The 14,774-nt window shown below is 40.6% G+C and overlaps 1 protein-coding gene across 6 annotated transcripts; it reads left to right on the forward strand.

Moving 5' to 3' along the window:
* Window positions 1–526: 526 nt before the first annotated feature.
* On the forward strand, window positions 527–13,347 carry HAUS3 (HAUS augmin like complex subunit 3). 6 transcript variants are annotated; one of them, XM_074541659.1, is made up of 7 exons: window positions 527–1,573; window positions 5,708–5,767; window positions 5,899–5,949; window positions 6,417–7,449; window positions 8,481–8,917; window positions 10,524–10,752; window positions 12,078–13,347. In XM_074541659.1, exons 4-7 carry the CDS (start codon window positions 6,535–6,537, stop codon window positions 12,342–12,344), a joined length of 1,848 nt encoding a protein of 615 aa, XP_074397760.1. In that variant the 5' UTR covers window positions 527–1,573; window positions 5,708–5,767; window positions 5,899–5,949; window positions 6,417–6,534; the 3' UTR covers window positions 12,345–13,347. The 6 variants fall into 6 exon arrangements, with proteins under 6 accessions (XP_074397760.1, XP_074397759.1, XP_074397764.1 ...); XM_074541658.1 differs by lacking the exon at window positions 527–1,573 and adding an exon at window positions 4,631–4,788; XM_074541663.1 differs by lacking the exon at window positions 527–1,573 and adding an exon at window positions 4,631–4,788 and having other exon boundaries at window positions 6,797–7,449; window positions 12,078–13,344.
* The last annotated feature ends 1,427 nt before the right edge of the window (window positions 13,348–14,774 follow it).

Genomic DNA, 14,774 nt, shown 5'->3' on the forward strand with positions numbered 1-14,774 from the left:
AGAGGAAGGACAGAGCTGAAATCCTTCTGTAAATTACATTGTTTTCTCTCAGCTGCAGTGTGTGACATCCCCTGGTTTGTGTTCCAGTTTGTCACACATGTTGGTACTAAATACAGTGGTACCTTAAAAATATAGAAATAGTAGTTTTACATTGAAATCATGGCCAGTAGCTAGTTGATACATTTATATTTGATTTGAATAAGCTGAGCTGCTGAATCAGTAAGATACTCATGGGCAAAGCATAGTAAACTAATTTTTCTATCACAGTTTTCTTTGCAATTAACATTATCACAAAATAAATATAAAATACAATCTAGCACTTAATAACTTTTTATAAATTAATCTCCAACAGAAAAAATACCTGTAAAAAGATTTTAGCAGTGCTGTACTTTGTGACAGCACCAGTTTTCTCAGCACAAGAATTAAAAACAAATTATTATAAATGTGGTGGCACTATTTTTGTAAATCCTGTACAGTTTATGATTTGTACAGCTCTGCTTATGATATTTGTCACATCATACCATTTGTTTAAAAGAAAAATAAGTTTCCTCATTTTGCTAATAATGGATGTTTCAAATTTAACACTAAACATCCAGAGGCTTGCCTTGCCTATCAGGATGAAAATTAGGGTTTTCATTCAAAACAGGGTTAGGAGAGTAAACAAACAATTTTCTAGGAAAAAGAACATATCCCTTTGTGCATTATATGTTTAAATACATTAGGAGTGGTAGCCTGAATGTGTAGGAGCTTCTTGTATATTTACAGTACGGAATCCAACAAAGCTGAAGGACACTAATCACTCTGACCTGCTTTTCTGGGAATACAAGGTCTCAGAATGAAATCTACCATTCCTCTGGAGAGAAGGTCCATGCACTTGGCAAAGAAAGCAAGCTGGTGCCAAATTCTTGTCTTCTGACTTTGTTATGATAGAAGTTCACATGGCACTTTAAAGTTGTGCTTGATCAAGAATACAATTTTGCTTAATGCAATGAATTACATCTTAGGACAGGGTGTTTCCAAAGATTAATTGTTGTTCCAACAATCTGCAGCAGGGACCTTTGCAATCCTGCTGCTGTGAGCAGAGTGCAGTGTGATGCAAAATCAAAAAGCTGTACAGTTGCAGTTCACAAGCTAAAAACCTATTCCTTGCCTGCTCTGTGTTGATTTTTTCCCCCCTCAAAACCAAACCACAACCAAAACAAACCCCTAAAGCAGTAGCAAGCAAACAAGGTTGAGTTTTTCATCTGACAGATGTATCCCAGTGGGAGGGTTTAGTGCAATGCCTGTGGTGGCACTGCACTCCTTGGCTGCTGTGACAGCCTCAGACGATGGGGAACTGAGAGCTCCTCTCTGAGGTGTCAGGCACAATGATGTCATATTTTGCAGTGGAACAAACAGAACATGGTAAGGATGGAATACTGCAGAGTTTGCAGACATCTTTCCAGAAATGTTTATGCCTTAATCTGCTGGAATTCACCATAAAATGGCTTGTAAAGGCAATATGCTATCTAAGCAGCCTCTCCAGTTCTAGGAAACAGATGCAAAACAACTGCTCCTAGAATGGAAAAAAAGGGTAAGGTAAGCCTTAATTATGTTTTGAAAGAACACAACCAAAAAAAAAAAAAAGATGAATCAGAGGAAAACAATCTTGACCCAGAAGGAGCAGCAAAAGCAAATGCTGAAGTACACGGGTCTGAGGTTGGGTGGGGAAAGGGGCTGTTAGAAATTCTGATGATATGTGATGATATGTTTGTATGTTTAATCTCTGCCCTAAGAGCTGATGGATGGTCTAACAGATGAAAATTTGTTTCTCTTCAGAGGCTTGTTCTTTCAAAATGAGAATTTTAAGTGCACAGTGTTCTGACCTAAAATATTTCAATTCTAGCCTGAATTCCTATGCCAGCGGGGATTATGAGATCATGCTGTCTGTCAACTCTTCTTTTGTCCATCTGTTCCCCTCCTCCTTTTCTTGATAACTTCTGAACCTTCTGGCTAATTTTCACCAAATTTGACAAAGCAGAGATAGAATGGAGCCTGCAATTAATAATGCATGATGAAAACGTACATGGAAATTCCATGTCTGGGTAGAAAGAAAAATAAATGATTTCCTGCATTGAACATGGCCAAATTGAGCTCTTCCCTGTTTTCAAGAGGTGGCCACTGGCCAGCACAGACATGGCTCCAAACCTGCTCCAGAATGAAATGAGTGCTGCTTCCCCAGGTGAACAGATGGGGAGATAGGTTTGGGAAAGGCCACAAGGGAGGTGGGACATCATAGCTGTGTGAGTCTGGAAGGAGGTAGAGGAAGCAGCCACACGGGGAACTGAAGGCATCAGTTGCAGCAATCCAGGCAGACAATATGATAGACAATAGACAGGCAAACTTTTATCAGATGTGTTTGTGGACTTCATTGGCAGAGCTGCCTTTGGACAGCAGAATTTTAGGAATTTTTCTAGGTGTTTAAAATTTGCTTTTACACAGGCATTTTTTACATGAATTACACTGATATTTATAAAATCAAACCAAACCAAAACCCCAAACCACAACATTGTGAAGCACAAGTCTGCAAAATACCACTGTAGGAGAAGTTCATTTTGGTGCAAGTAACTGACTGAACTGAAACAGCAGGGCATTATGAAATGAGCTGGTGAACGCTTTTGTTTCTTCCCTGTTGGACAGACACAATGCACTCTATCTGCAAGATGATTTGAAAATTCAGCCAGCCTAAACTGCAGCTGCAGATCAGACTGTAATCTGATGGGGAGGAATTCAACACTACAGCTCTTTTTGCCCATGAAAACTCACTGCCGGGTCAGGATTTAGTCTAAAAATGTCTTGCACAGACCACATTATACCAGAAACCAACATTCTGTATTTTGCAAGTGATACAGGTGCCGATTTTGATCAAAAAAGCCTAACATGAGCTTGCCTTAGCTGTGCTAAGCTACAAGGTTGCTCATTTCCCTGCGTTGGTTCATTTCAACAATTGCATTAAGTGAGATTAGAGAAGCAGGACGTTTAAGACAAGTAGTGGGAGGGCTCAACCACCCACATATGGACTGGGTCAATGCTTCATCAGGGTGAAATGTAGAGATAACATTTCTGGATACAATAAATTATTTCTTTTTAGAATAACTGGCCCTATGAACCACAACAAAAAGAAATGCCATTCTGAATTTAGTCTTCAGCAGTGCAGAGGATCTAATTCAAGAGCTATTAGTGGGTGAGCTGCTCAATAGTAGCCACCACAATATAATTAAACTTAACACTAAGATGAATGCAAGACAAATAAAGCAAACAGATACTCAATTTTAAGAAAATGACTTATGCAAAAATGGGGGAAAATGCCAAAAAAACCCTAAATGAGCAGTTCCAAACCAAGGAGCCTGCAAACATCCATAAGGCTTAAAAATACAGTTCTAGAAGCCAAGGTAAAATGTCTGACATAAATAGAAAAACATGGCAAAAACCTCCCCTCCTGGTATGACTCAATGAGAACTTTAAGGAGGCTGTTGCAAGGCACATGGGGAAGCCCAAGAAAACGTGGCATGAGAAATGTAAAGAGGAAGTGAAGACAGCTAAACTCGAGGAGTGGCTGATAAAGGATGCTCAGAGTGTTAGTGACAAGTTTACATGACGTTTGTTTGAGAGCCAGGCTTTGCAATGCAGAGGTGCCACAATCTGTGGCCAGAGCATTCTGGCAACCTCATGGGCAGCAGCAGCCAAAAAGCCAGGAAAACAGGGAGCTTTGTAAGGAAGGCACTGGAAATGAGGATTCCACAGGAAACCTTGGTACACCCGTGCCCTGAGGACTCTGTGCAGTCTGGTCTCCGCACCCTGAGCAAGGCACAGCGATGCTGTGGAAGGTTCAGAGGAAGATGTTGGGAACAATGAGGGGAATGGAGCACTGAAACAATGAGGGGAATGGAGCACTGCCCCTACAGAGGCCAAATTTTGGGACTCTCCAAATTGGAGAGAAAAAAGCTGAAAGAAAATGCTCTGGGGTTTTGTAAATTGTCATGAATACCACGGGTAAGGTACATGCAGAAGTGGCAGTGACCAAATCCTGAAATGTGAATACCAGGAATCATTCGATGGGTTTTAGAGAGAGCTACAAAACAATTAGGAAAGTGCCTTTTCAAGCAGCACTTGATGTTCTGGATGTTGCCTTGAGAAGTTATGTGTCAGCATGTTCAAAAAGGCACCAGGCAAATCCAGGGACATTAAGCCCCATGAATTACCACCGAAAGGGCTAAGCAGGGGTGAAAACCAGCAACGCAGCAACACTGGGTACGGATGCTGAAGTGCCCGCCGCTAGCCATGTCTGGGTTTCAAGGAAGCTGAAGGGCACAGCGGTCAAAGCTGGACGATATGAATTGCGCTCAGGACTGCCCCATCCTCCTGTTCCCGTGTGCTGGGTAGGGAAATGAGCGAGCAACGGCCGCGGAGAGCGGAAGGGACGAGCCCGAGGGGGCTGAGGGACCGGACCGCGCACTCCCGCCCCAGCCGAGCGCCCTAGGGGAAGCGCGGCCCGGCCGTTGGAGCCACGCCCACATGACGTCACCGTGAGCGGGCAGCGCGCGCGAGGCGAAAAGCTACGCGCGTGCGCGGGAGGCCCTGTGGGCGGAGTGGGGGCGCGCGCAAGCGCGGTGGGGGTAGCGGGGCGGGAACGCCGCGCGCGCGGCGGGCGGTTCGAGCTGCGGGCGCTTCCCTGAACCTCCCCTCAGCCTTCCCGCCATTTCGCTCCCCTCCCCTCGAGCCGCCGCTGCGGCGGTGCGGAGCTCCGGGGTGAGTATGGAGCGGTGCTGCGGGCTCGGGAGTCGCTGCCGGCGGGGCGGGATCAGCCGCCGCCACCGCGCCCCCGCTCCCCTCCGACCTCCTCCCCGGCCGGGGTCCCTGTGTGGCCGGAAGCTGCGGCTGCCCCGGGGCGGGACGTGGCCCTGAGGGCTCCACTTGTGCGGCCCGCGCGGGGCCGGCCATGGCGGGGGCTCCCTCAGGGCTCCCCAGCTCTTGTTTGTGGTGTTTGATGACACTGGCAGTGCCGGAGTGGCCCAGCGCGCCGCGGTCAGGACTGTGTGGGGGTCCGTCATTTCACAGAATCGGTGAGGTTGAAAGGGACCTTTGGAGACCACCCAGTCCAGCCCTGCTGCAGGGTCACCTGGAGCAGGTTACCCAGGAACGCGTCCACGTTGTTTTGGAATGTCTCCAGGGAGGGAGATTTCACGACCTCTCCAGGCAGCCTGTTCCAGTGCCCTGCCACCCTCAACGTAAAGTCCGAACTCATGTTAAAGTTTTAACGTGTTTTAGTTTACAGCCATTACTCCTTGTCAGTGGGCTCCACTGAAAAGATTGTGGCAGCATCCACTTGGCACCCATATTTATGAGTTTTGAGGACAGCCCTTTTGAGCCCGGAGGGCAGAGGACGCTTGGGGCGCTGCCCTGTGGCACGGAATTCTCGCAACATTCTGTGTCATCTGCGGTCTCTGAGCTAAGTCAGACACATGGGGAGTTTTAGAGGAATGGCTTTACTTGTTCAGCTCTCCAGGCTGGCAGAGGGGGCTTCTCAGGGGAAATGTATATTTTAGAAACAAAGTATTAGGTAGTATCAAACTAAAAAAGTCCCTTAGTGTTACTGGAGTATTGCGTCAAGGCCTCCTGACTATTGATAACTTATCCTGTATCCTTTGCTGTCTGTTACACACTTTAGGATTCCAAAGCTGATTACTTGTCTGCTAGGAAACAGAAGAGCCGCAAACTCCCTTTTCATGTAAGTTGTGACCGTTTTCACAAGGGTATTTTTACACTTATTTTAATTTAAATTTTTTATAATTGATAAAAAAATCTGCAGTTTTATGTTGAGGTATTTATATATTAAAGCATTTCTTGTTCCATTTTCAGAGGAAACTTTAAAATAAAGTTTTAGAAGACAAAATTCTGCTTGCTGTTCAGGTAAAAAACCCCTTATAACCAAGATCTTGAAATGCTGTGTGACATCACTGTAGTTTTGTTTTTAGAACAAACTGAAAACCCTGGTCATTTTGGAATATTTAATATAATTGTGGGTGTTTTTTTTAAATGAATATGCAGAAAACCATGTAAGTAAAATCACTTTTGCAGGCCAATGAATTGCTTAGTATTAATACCTGTTGCTTTTAAATTAATGATACTCTACTGTTTCCATAATAAGCTTATGTGAATTAAGGAAAAACATAGCTGCTTCTAATGGTCTGGGGTGTAATTGATACAAAAATATGTCCTGATTTGACCAACAAAATATATTAAGATAACTGAAATTAAAATTGATGTCAAGTCTCTGAATAGCCACTTTAATCCAAAACTGCCTTCAAGGTTTTTTGGTTTGGTTTTTGGTTTTTTGGTTTTTTTTTGTGATCTGACGCTTCCTTTTTCCTGTACAGACTCTTTTTATTAAAATACTGAATATTCATTTTAAATGGCAAAAAAATTAAAGCTGGAATAATACCTCAGATTTTTTCATGTATTTGGATCTTTTCTGCTTACAAAAATATTTTCATCATGAGCTATGGAAAGGATTTTGTGGAAACTCTTAAAAAAATGGGATATCCAAAGGCTGATGAGCTTAATGGAGAAGATTTTGACTGGATGTTTGAGTCTCCAGAAGACAAATCAATTTTGGAGTGGTTTTGTGGAAACATAAATGTGCAGAATGTGGTATCTGAAGAAGAACTGCAAGATTTTGATAATCTTCTCCAGCAAGGTAGGGCTGTTTTGGAAGGAGATGCACTGGATGAAGTCCTTAAAACCTTGGAGCCCACAGGTTCGATGAACAGCAGCCAAGAGGAGGACAAGGAGGAAGTGAAGAAATTAGAGGATGAACTTCAGACTCTTCAGAAGTTAAAAACCCTTCAAATTCATCGGCATAATAAGCTCCAGCAGTTGATTGCTACAAACAGCCACCTGTTACAAACGTTCCAAGGCAGAGAGGAAGAAGCACGGAAGGAATGGAAAGAAGGACTGGAAGTGTTTACTGCAGCAAATAATAAGCTTGACAATGAACTGCAGTCTCTTATAGCTGCAGTGAAGGAATTTGCCTCTTTCTTCACTGCTTCAGGTTCAGAACAAGGGTCAGATGCACATGCACTGTTTTTTTCCCAAATTTCTTTGGACAGATATTTGTCTGTGGAAGAACAAAGCACTGCAGCACTTACTTCACACTTAAAAAAGCTTTTTTATGAAGGTATGCCTAAATGTGCTGAAAATTCACATGCAGACATCTTTCAACTTGAAGATTTAATCAAGCAAGTCCCTTTTGATGAGGCCAATGAAATGTGTGAAGAGAGGCAAGAGATAGCCAGGCTCCAGGCAGCATATATTTGTGCTCAGCACCAGCTCATTCAGCTGCAGGCTGAAGAGGAGGGCATGAATTCAGCTATCAAGTGTGCAGAGAGCCTGCTGCAGCCCTTGGGCAAGGTAAGGTCAAAAGGTGACGGAAGGTGCTGGAGTTTTAAACAGACAGGCCAGTTCCACGACAGGGTCTAGTGAAAGGAATTGCTGAGTTACTGCTATTTCAATCATTTTTATGTAGTGAAATTGCACTTCTGTGAAGTTTTAGTCTTGCTCACAAAACTGCTCTTGTGAAATATCTTTAGTTTCCATAGTTAGAAGTTCTTCAGTGTGGTAGAGTACCTTTAATTCTACTTTTCAGCATTACTACCTTTAAAATCCTAGAATCTATAGTACCTTTCTAGATTAGAGTTTAACTTTGAATTTTCAAATTAGAACTGGCTCTTTGTACAGTAAACAGAATCTTAGCTTTGGTTGCAGTTTTGTGGTATCAGGGAGCCAATATGGTAAATGTATTCCTGTCTATATTGCTTAGCATAAGCTTATAAAGTTTTAGTTCACTCTCTCTGGCAACTCGAGTATTTGTACCAAATAAATGGATCTGAGAGTTGAAGCTCCAGAAGTCTTTCAACAAGTGAGTGACAGGCAGATGTGGTTAGTGGAGTTTGTGAAGAAATCCTAATAAAAGGAAAAGTGTTTGCTTATGCCAGGCATGGAATAACTTGAGGCATCATGTCAGTTTGTATATTTTCATTTATGGATGACTAGTATACAGGACTTCATTGATTAGGGTGATTTGAAAAAGATTGATTTTGCCAGCAGTGTTGATATCTGACTGAGTATAAAAAATTGTTTGCTTGTGAGATTTCAGTTAGGCATGCTTGAAACAGGTGCAAAGAAAAATGCAGCTCTTTTGTTTTTAACACAATAAACTGATTCCTGACCCTGTGATAAAAAGAAATTATATTTATTATCTACTTTGTTCATCTGTATTTGCATTATTTTGTAAAATTCTGTAAAACTACTTGTGGAGTTTTCATTTAATTTTGTAGCTAAATGTAACATAAGTACATGAATTTTATATGAACTGAGGAAATGTTTGGGATGTGGCTTGGCAGGAACCATGAAGAAATTCACAAATATTTTGTTTTATGCAGGACACTGGACAACAGGAAAATATTGATGCTAAAACATCTAGTTTAAATGCTGAAATTTCAGCAATTAAACAAGATATAGCTCAGATAAATAATGAAGAGCTGCTTCCCCTTCTTAAGAAGAAAGCACAACTTCTGAGTGCACCAGTGCTGAAAGAATACTTAGATCGCCAAATTGCTCAGCTGGACTGGTATGCTGCAATTCAAGCTAAAATAGGCAGGCATTTGGTGAGACAGAAAACATCATTTGAACTTATTCAGCTGGCCTGTGAAATGGAAATGAAGAAACACCAGGAGTTCAGCTGCCAGCTTGAGAACTTGGTAGAATCTCTGAAGCAAAGCACTGATGAGTTAGAGCAGAGACTGCAGGCGATCGCTGAACAGAGTGAGCAGGCAAAGCCAAGGAGCGCTATTGGCCCAGAGGATGGTTTGGCTTGCAGGTAAGTGTTATAGTCACTGTTGGACTTGCTTTGAAATAATACTGAGGAGATGAAGGCTCAGGCAAGGGAAGCCTTGCCTGCTGCCAAGTTCTTACTTGCTGGCTGTAGCTAATTAGAAATTTGAATTTTCAAGAACTGAAACTTTCAACATGTGAAACTTGTTTCTTCCATGTCCTTTGAAATTCTTTGCAGGTTTGCCTGAGGAAAAACTGTTCAATTATCAGTCTTTTTAATATTACTGAAGCATTCCTAATTAATATCCATAGCATGAAGAATGTTTAGACCCAGGCCTGTCTTATCTAGCACCTCCTGATACTCTAGAGATACAGATGTTAACAGCAGTGATTTCCTAGGCTGTGTGCATGGCCGGCAAAAACCCCCCGTGTGGTAGGAGAGAGGAATGACTCCTCCGGACTGTGGCATGAGTTCAGCTCGTTTTTACTGCTTGATTTGCCATCTGATTTGAGTGCCCTGGTGCCCATGTAGGAGTCTGGTTTTTCACCATCCAAATAATTAAGTCTCCTCAAAGTTCAGGTGATACAGTTAAGGGTGTGTGCAGTGCTGCTCTTCCATCAAGACTAAACCTTTTGATGTGATATATTGCATAATTATAGGTGTGTTACTGTCAGACTTTTCCTCCTTCTTTAGAATGGTGCTTTAAGTGTTTGGTTTTTTTTCAATACTTGGTAAGTAATAGCTAGATGTGGTTAGGCACAGTAAATAACTGGAAGAATTAGGCAGCATTAATTTTACTCCTATTGTGTGTTTGTGTTAGCTTGTTACACTTTTGTTCAGGTTTGTTATAAAGTCTCCAAATCACTGAATGCTTCTGGCTACTTTTGTTTTTTGTAGATGAAGGGCAGGCAAGTTGAAAGATTTAAAAACCTTATGGGCTTTGTAAACAGAAGACACTTGAAAGACATTCAGTTACTTCTGAAACATAGCTCCTTCTCTTAATAAAGCCAGTGTGATTTTATATCGGGCATCAGCTCCTGAAGATTTTGTTCTGCAGAGGTGGTAGTAACATTTGGACTATGTAAACTTGTCTGTATACTGAGCCCATTCCTGATGCAGTGTAAGGGTACACTCTGCTGTAGTGTGCAATTCTGTCTTTTGCATGACTTGTAACTAATTGGAGAATTTCTTAGCAGTCTCTTCATAGAGAGATAGAAAACAGGAAATACTTCAGTAAGCTTGAAAATGTTACAGAGATTGTTTTTCTTTCTCATTGGCTGTTGAAGTCTGCTTTCATTCAGCACTTAAAAAAAATCCATCTTATTTTGCAGCTCTTGAAGTGTCAGGAAATAGTTGGCAAAAGCACACTGTCAACTGCTATTTGCATTCAAGATGTACTTACTAACTGTTACTTTAATATTTCATTGCTGCTAATTTGATATTGAAATATTTTGGATTCCTATTAATCACTGCTATATATAGATGGAATCCTGAAATCAGTGGGAGACAAAGTAGTGTTGTAAAAGCGCCCTCAGCAGAACCTACCTTACTCATCCTCTGGCTTCTCAACACAGACACGTTCTCTTAACTAATGATGATAGAGTGCTTAGGAAAGTTAAAATATTTGTGTGTCTAACTTCACTTGTTGCAGGCTGTATCAGCTCCTGGAAGGAGGAAGTAAAAAACAACAGTTGTTTAAGACATACAAAAGCCTGGAGCAGATGGCTCAGAAGTTAAAGCAGGACTGTGCCACAGTAGAAGATCAGCTGGCAGCATCTGCTCGGGAGCAGTCTCTCCTTTTGGCCAGCCTGGAGGGGAATGTGGATGCCCTTCGTGCTGCTCTCTATTGTGGGACGAATCAGATCCGGCTCCGGAGCCCAGTAAGCCCTTAAGGATTGTTTTCAAATTATTGCGTTGTTTGTCATGTTCTTTTACTGATAAAAGTGTAGTGTGAAGGCTCTAGACATGCAGACTGTCCCCACTAATTAGCAACAAATTTATTAACATAATGATGATGGATGCTGAACATTTACATTGTTCTTGGCTAATGTTGGATTTTTATAAATGCTGGCAGGTAATAATTTTTTGGTTTCTGAGCAAACAGTTGCATCTAACTGAATTTCTTTCAGAGGCTTGTGCAGTCCTGTATTCCTGTAAGTCTGTGGTGTGGGGGATCCTTTGTCTGGGTAGGGTGTCGCTGGAAAACTCATTTAAATAGCTTTTCATTTCATATGGGCTCTCTGCCCTGTTACCTCTAAGACCCCAATAGTATGGTTTGGCCCCTTAAAAGCCTGGCCATGGGTGGGTCATTTGGACAAAATAAAAATGCCAGAATTTTAAAAGACAGCTGTAGTAGGACAATCCTGCTACACAGCTCTCAGGTATTATGCTTAGAATATCTTTTAAATGGGAACAGGATTTGTTAAATGCACCTTGTTAGGGTTTTTAAATAGTTGTAGATACCTCAAAAATGCATCAAGGGAAATCTTCTGTTACGTAATACTTTCTTGGTTAATTACATAAAAATATATTTAACATTCATCTGTCAAATGAATTTACAGCATATAGAACAGTTTTTATTTAAAAATGAGACTCTAATTGGAACAGTATGTATTTAGGGATTGCACGTTATTAAATAAAATACCTTCCTATTGATTTAAGTTACTTCTTAAAATCTGGCATCTACTGCTACTGTTTCTCAAGGAAAGTAGTTCCTTTAATAAGGGAATAATGTGCAAGTAGATGATTAGTCTGCTTATACTGAGCTATAACAAGAATGCCAGCTGGGAAGGTTGTAGCTGGTATTTAATGATTTAATTGTAAGATTGATTTGGATTTTTTGTTGTGCTTTTTTTTTCTTTGTTCCCTTTTAAGACTTGACTAGCAGTGAAGACTTGTAATTGATAGAAAATGTCATTCAGTCATGTCTCTAGGTCAGGTTCAGATTTTTATGGTCTTAACTCATCTGGTCCACAAGTAAATGAAATTACATTGGCATAATATGATAATATGAGTTCTGTTACATGGAGCTCAAAAATTATATACATTGAATGGAATCCCTTATTATCTTTGTTTCTGTTTTTTGTTATTATTTTTTGATTACAAATTAATGGCTTCTCAAAGCAAAAAATCTTTCATGTTTTTAGTTCAGCTAATTTATTAACAATAGAAAAGTAATACATTTTTGTCTTCTGTTTTTTGTTAGGAACTTACTGAGCAGTTTCACCAACTGGAAGTGCGTTTAGATGAACTAAGTCGTCTCCTTAAGGATCTGGCTGCAGATCTGAAGTCAAAGAGAAGCTTTTTAGAGTCCAATAGGCTGCTTCAGATGGAAAGAGACTTGTATGTGCATTTTTTCAAAGATGAAGAGCAGTTCAAAGAGATGGTGGAGAGACTTGAGCAGCAGTCTCAGGCTAAAGCCAGTGGTCTGGAAGATGAGAATTTCACAACCAGTGCAGTTCTTAATGTCTAAACAGCAATGTACTCTTAAGGAAGGAAAATGTTAATGTCAACTGTCTACAAGGTTATGGAATAATAAGCATTAGCTTGTCATGGCTGGCACCTGTCACTGCAGTGCTGAGATTGTGTGCTACTCTATGGCTTCTTCTGCCCCCTGAATTCAATCTCAGTTTTGTCAGAACTCTTGGACATGAAATCATTGTTGGTTATTTGAAAGAAGTATGTTCAGCTGCTCTTCTGCTGGCCTGTGTGCTCATTTCTGCTGCACACAGCAGAGCTTCAATAGGAACGTGAACCCTTGAGTCTTTTTGCTTGCTAAGAACTTTTTGAACTGCGAAATGAATGTGGAGAAGGCATTCCAGATTTTGGAGCAAGGATGTAATGTGCTCATAGTGAAGAGGAGAGTTCTCAAAGGCAGCAGATATTTCATGATTGTTTCCCCTACAGTTCTTCTAAGAAGACTTGATTTTGTTAGAAGTGTGTTGGAATATGTACCAGAATCTGTTTTAACTACCAAGACCATCTCTTTTAAGACCATTCCAATATCTCTTAATTTAACTTATGGCCTATCTTCTCCACTGAAACCAGTCTATACTTATTGTGGCTTGGCAATGAACAAGAATTTAAAATTTATCTTTTGTACTTCTGAGTTTGCCTTATAATTTATAATGATAGGCATTTCAATTCAGAGTGCTGATGCTTTCATACTTGTGCTTTCATGTGCATTGTTAGCCCGTTTATAAAATTTGTATATAGCTTCCTAATGTACCAATGGAACTAAATAAGCTTTTATAGTATGATAACTTCCAGTCTTTTTTATTTTGATGGGATCTGCTGTTCTTGCTTTCAAGCACTGTACATATTGATGAAGGTTAGTATATTTGTTTAAATTCAATAACAGTAGTCTTAAAACTCTTTTGATGGCACTCCTTTAACTTCTATGTGATTATAACTTATTTTTAAATGTGTAATTTTTTTTAACTTAGTGGTTGGGTGTCTATGTCTGGATTTCATGCTGCTTAACTCTATACTTTGTGTATATTATTAAATGCCAAACTCTGTCAATTCACTTCAGTGTGGTTAATATTTATGGTGAATCTGTGTGAGTTTTCTAGGCCTGTTCTCAAGCATGGTGTCTTGTTTGTATTTAGTGTGATGGGTTCTCATTTTGATCTGCCCCTGAGGCTGGGACTGCTGCTTCCCAGCTTGGGAAGGCAGGGAGCACTTTAACCCTGTGTGGGAAAGGAGTTTTGTTCTTAGGCATAGAAGTTAGGAGGAGTTGAGTGCAGGGAAGGGTTGTGCTTCTGACTCCTGCAATGTCAGGGAAAACAAAGCCATTCCACCTCTCACCCTTTCCTTCACATGCTTCTCATTAGAACTAGATGGATATGGCCAGTGCTAATGCAGTGATGGGTGTTCCTCTGAATAAGATGCAAATGTTTGCACTTTTAAGTATTAAAAATTGCAAGGTACCTGTGGTCTTGAGCCAAGCAAAATATTTCCATGTAGGCAGAGGAATTGTTTGCTGATGGTGGAGTTTGACAGTCTGCTCATGCACTGGGTCTAGTGGGAGAGGACCAGAGTAACAGCACTCCAGCTACCCACTTGTACAGGAATAATTGAGTCAACAGCAGGTTTTGCTAGAGTGGTTGATTTGTACAGCTTGGATCCTTGAAGCATTTTTTAAAGTGTTGGATATTTCTTTTGTGTTTGTGATAAGTTTTACATGTTCTTCTGGTCTAACTGTAAAACAACAAGAAGTCATCACTGTTACTTGTGATTCTCCAGAGTGTGGTGTACCTAGGGGTTCTCCCAAGCATTTTGTAGGTATTATAGAATATGGACAGGTCAGCTAGAAAACCAGCTCCTTTTCAGAAAAGGATAACAAGTTACAACAACAGTAGCTGGGGTCAAAGCTTGTAGGGACTATAAATGTTACTGACCAGTTCTTTAAATTAACAAGCTATAGTAGCTATTTTCAAGTTACTAATATATGGAAGTATTTGAATGCATCAATTATACAAAATTTTTAAAAGTAGAGGTCTTTTATGATAAATATTTTCTGAAACAGCACATAACTAATGGCTGTATATTGTGATAGTATTGCTTGTTTCTTTAATCTTGTGTTGGCTTAATTTTGGCAATTACTTGAAAGTTAACTATGTCTTTCCTGATAAAATCCAAGCACTAGTAACAGTAAATGTATCCATGTGCTAGATACAGACTACTTTAAAGATGCTGGGAGGGGGAGAGTATCTCAGACATACTTCTTGTTTTATTTGTCAGATTTTATTTTCTTTCAGTACAAGTTGGCTGTACTTAGCACTGCTGATTTTTTTGGTTGGGGTATTAAAACACTATTTCAAAGAAGTTTGTTTTTATAAATTATTATATTTATTTTATTTCCTATACAGTACTGATAGGCATGTCTGGCAGCAAATGT

This window comes from Zonotrichia albicollis, chromosome 5 (assembly GCF_047830755.1).
Source record: "Zonotrichia albicollis isolate bZonAlb1 chromosome 5, bZonAlb1.hap1, whole genome shotgun sequence".
Lineage (NCBI taxonomy): Eukaryota > Metazoa > Chordata > Aves > Passeriformes > Passerellidae > Zonotrichia > Zonotrichia albicollis.

Bases quoted from the DNA above. Each gene is read 5' to 3' on its own strand.
- HAUS3 (XM_074541659.1), top strand. From the start codon at position 6,535: ATGAGCTATGGAAAGGATTTTGTGGAAACTCTTAAAAAAATGGGATAT. The intron at 8,918-10,523 runs GTAAGTGTTATA...CACTTGTTGCAG, and splicing joins GAGGATGGTTTGGCTTGCAG to GCTGTATCAGCTCCTGGAAG. The intron at 10,753-12,077 runs GTAAGCCCTTAA...GTTTTTTGTTAG, and splicing joins AGATCCGGCTCCGGAGCCCA to GAACTTACTGAGCAGTTTCA.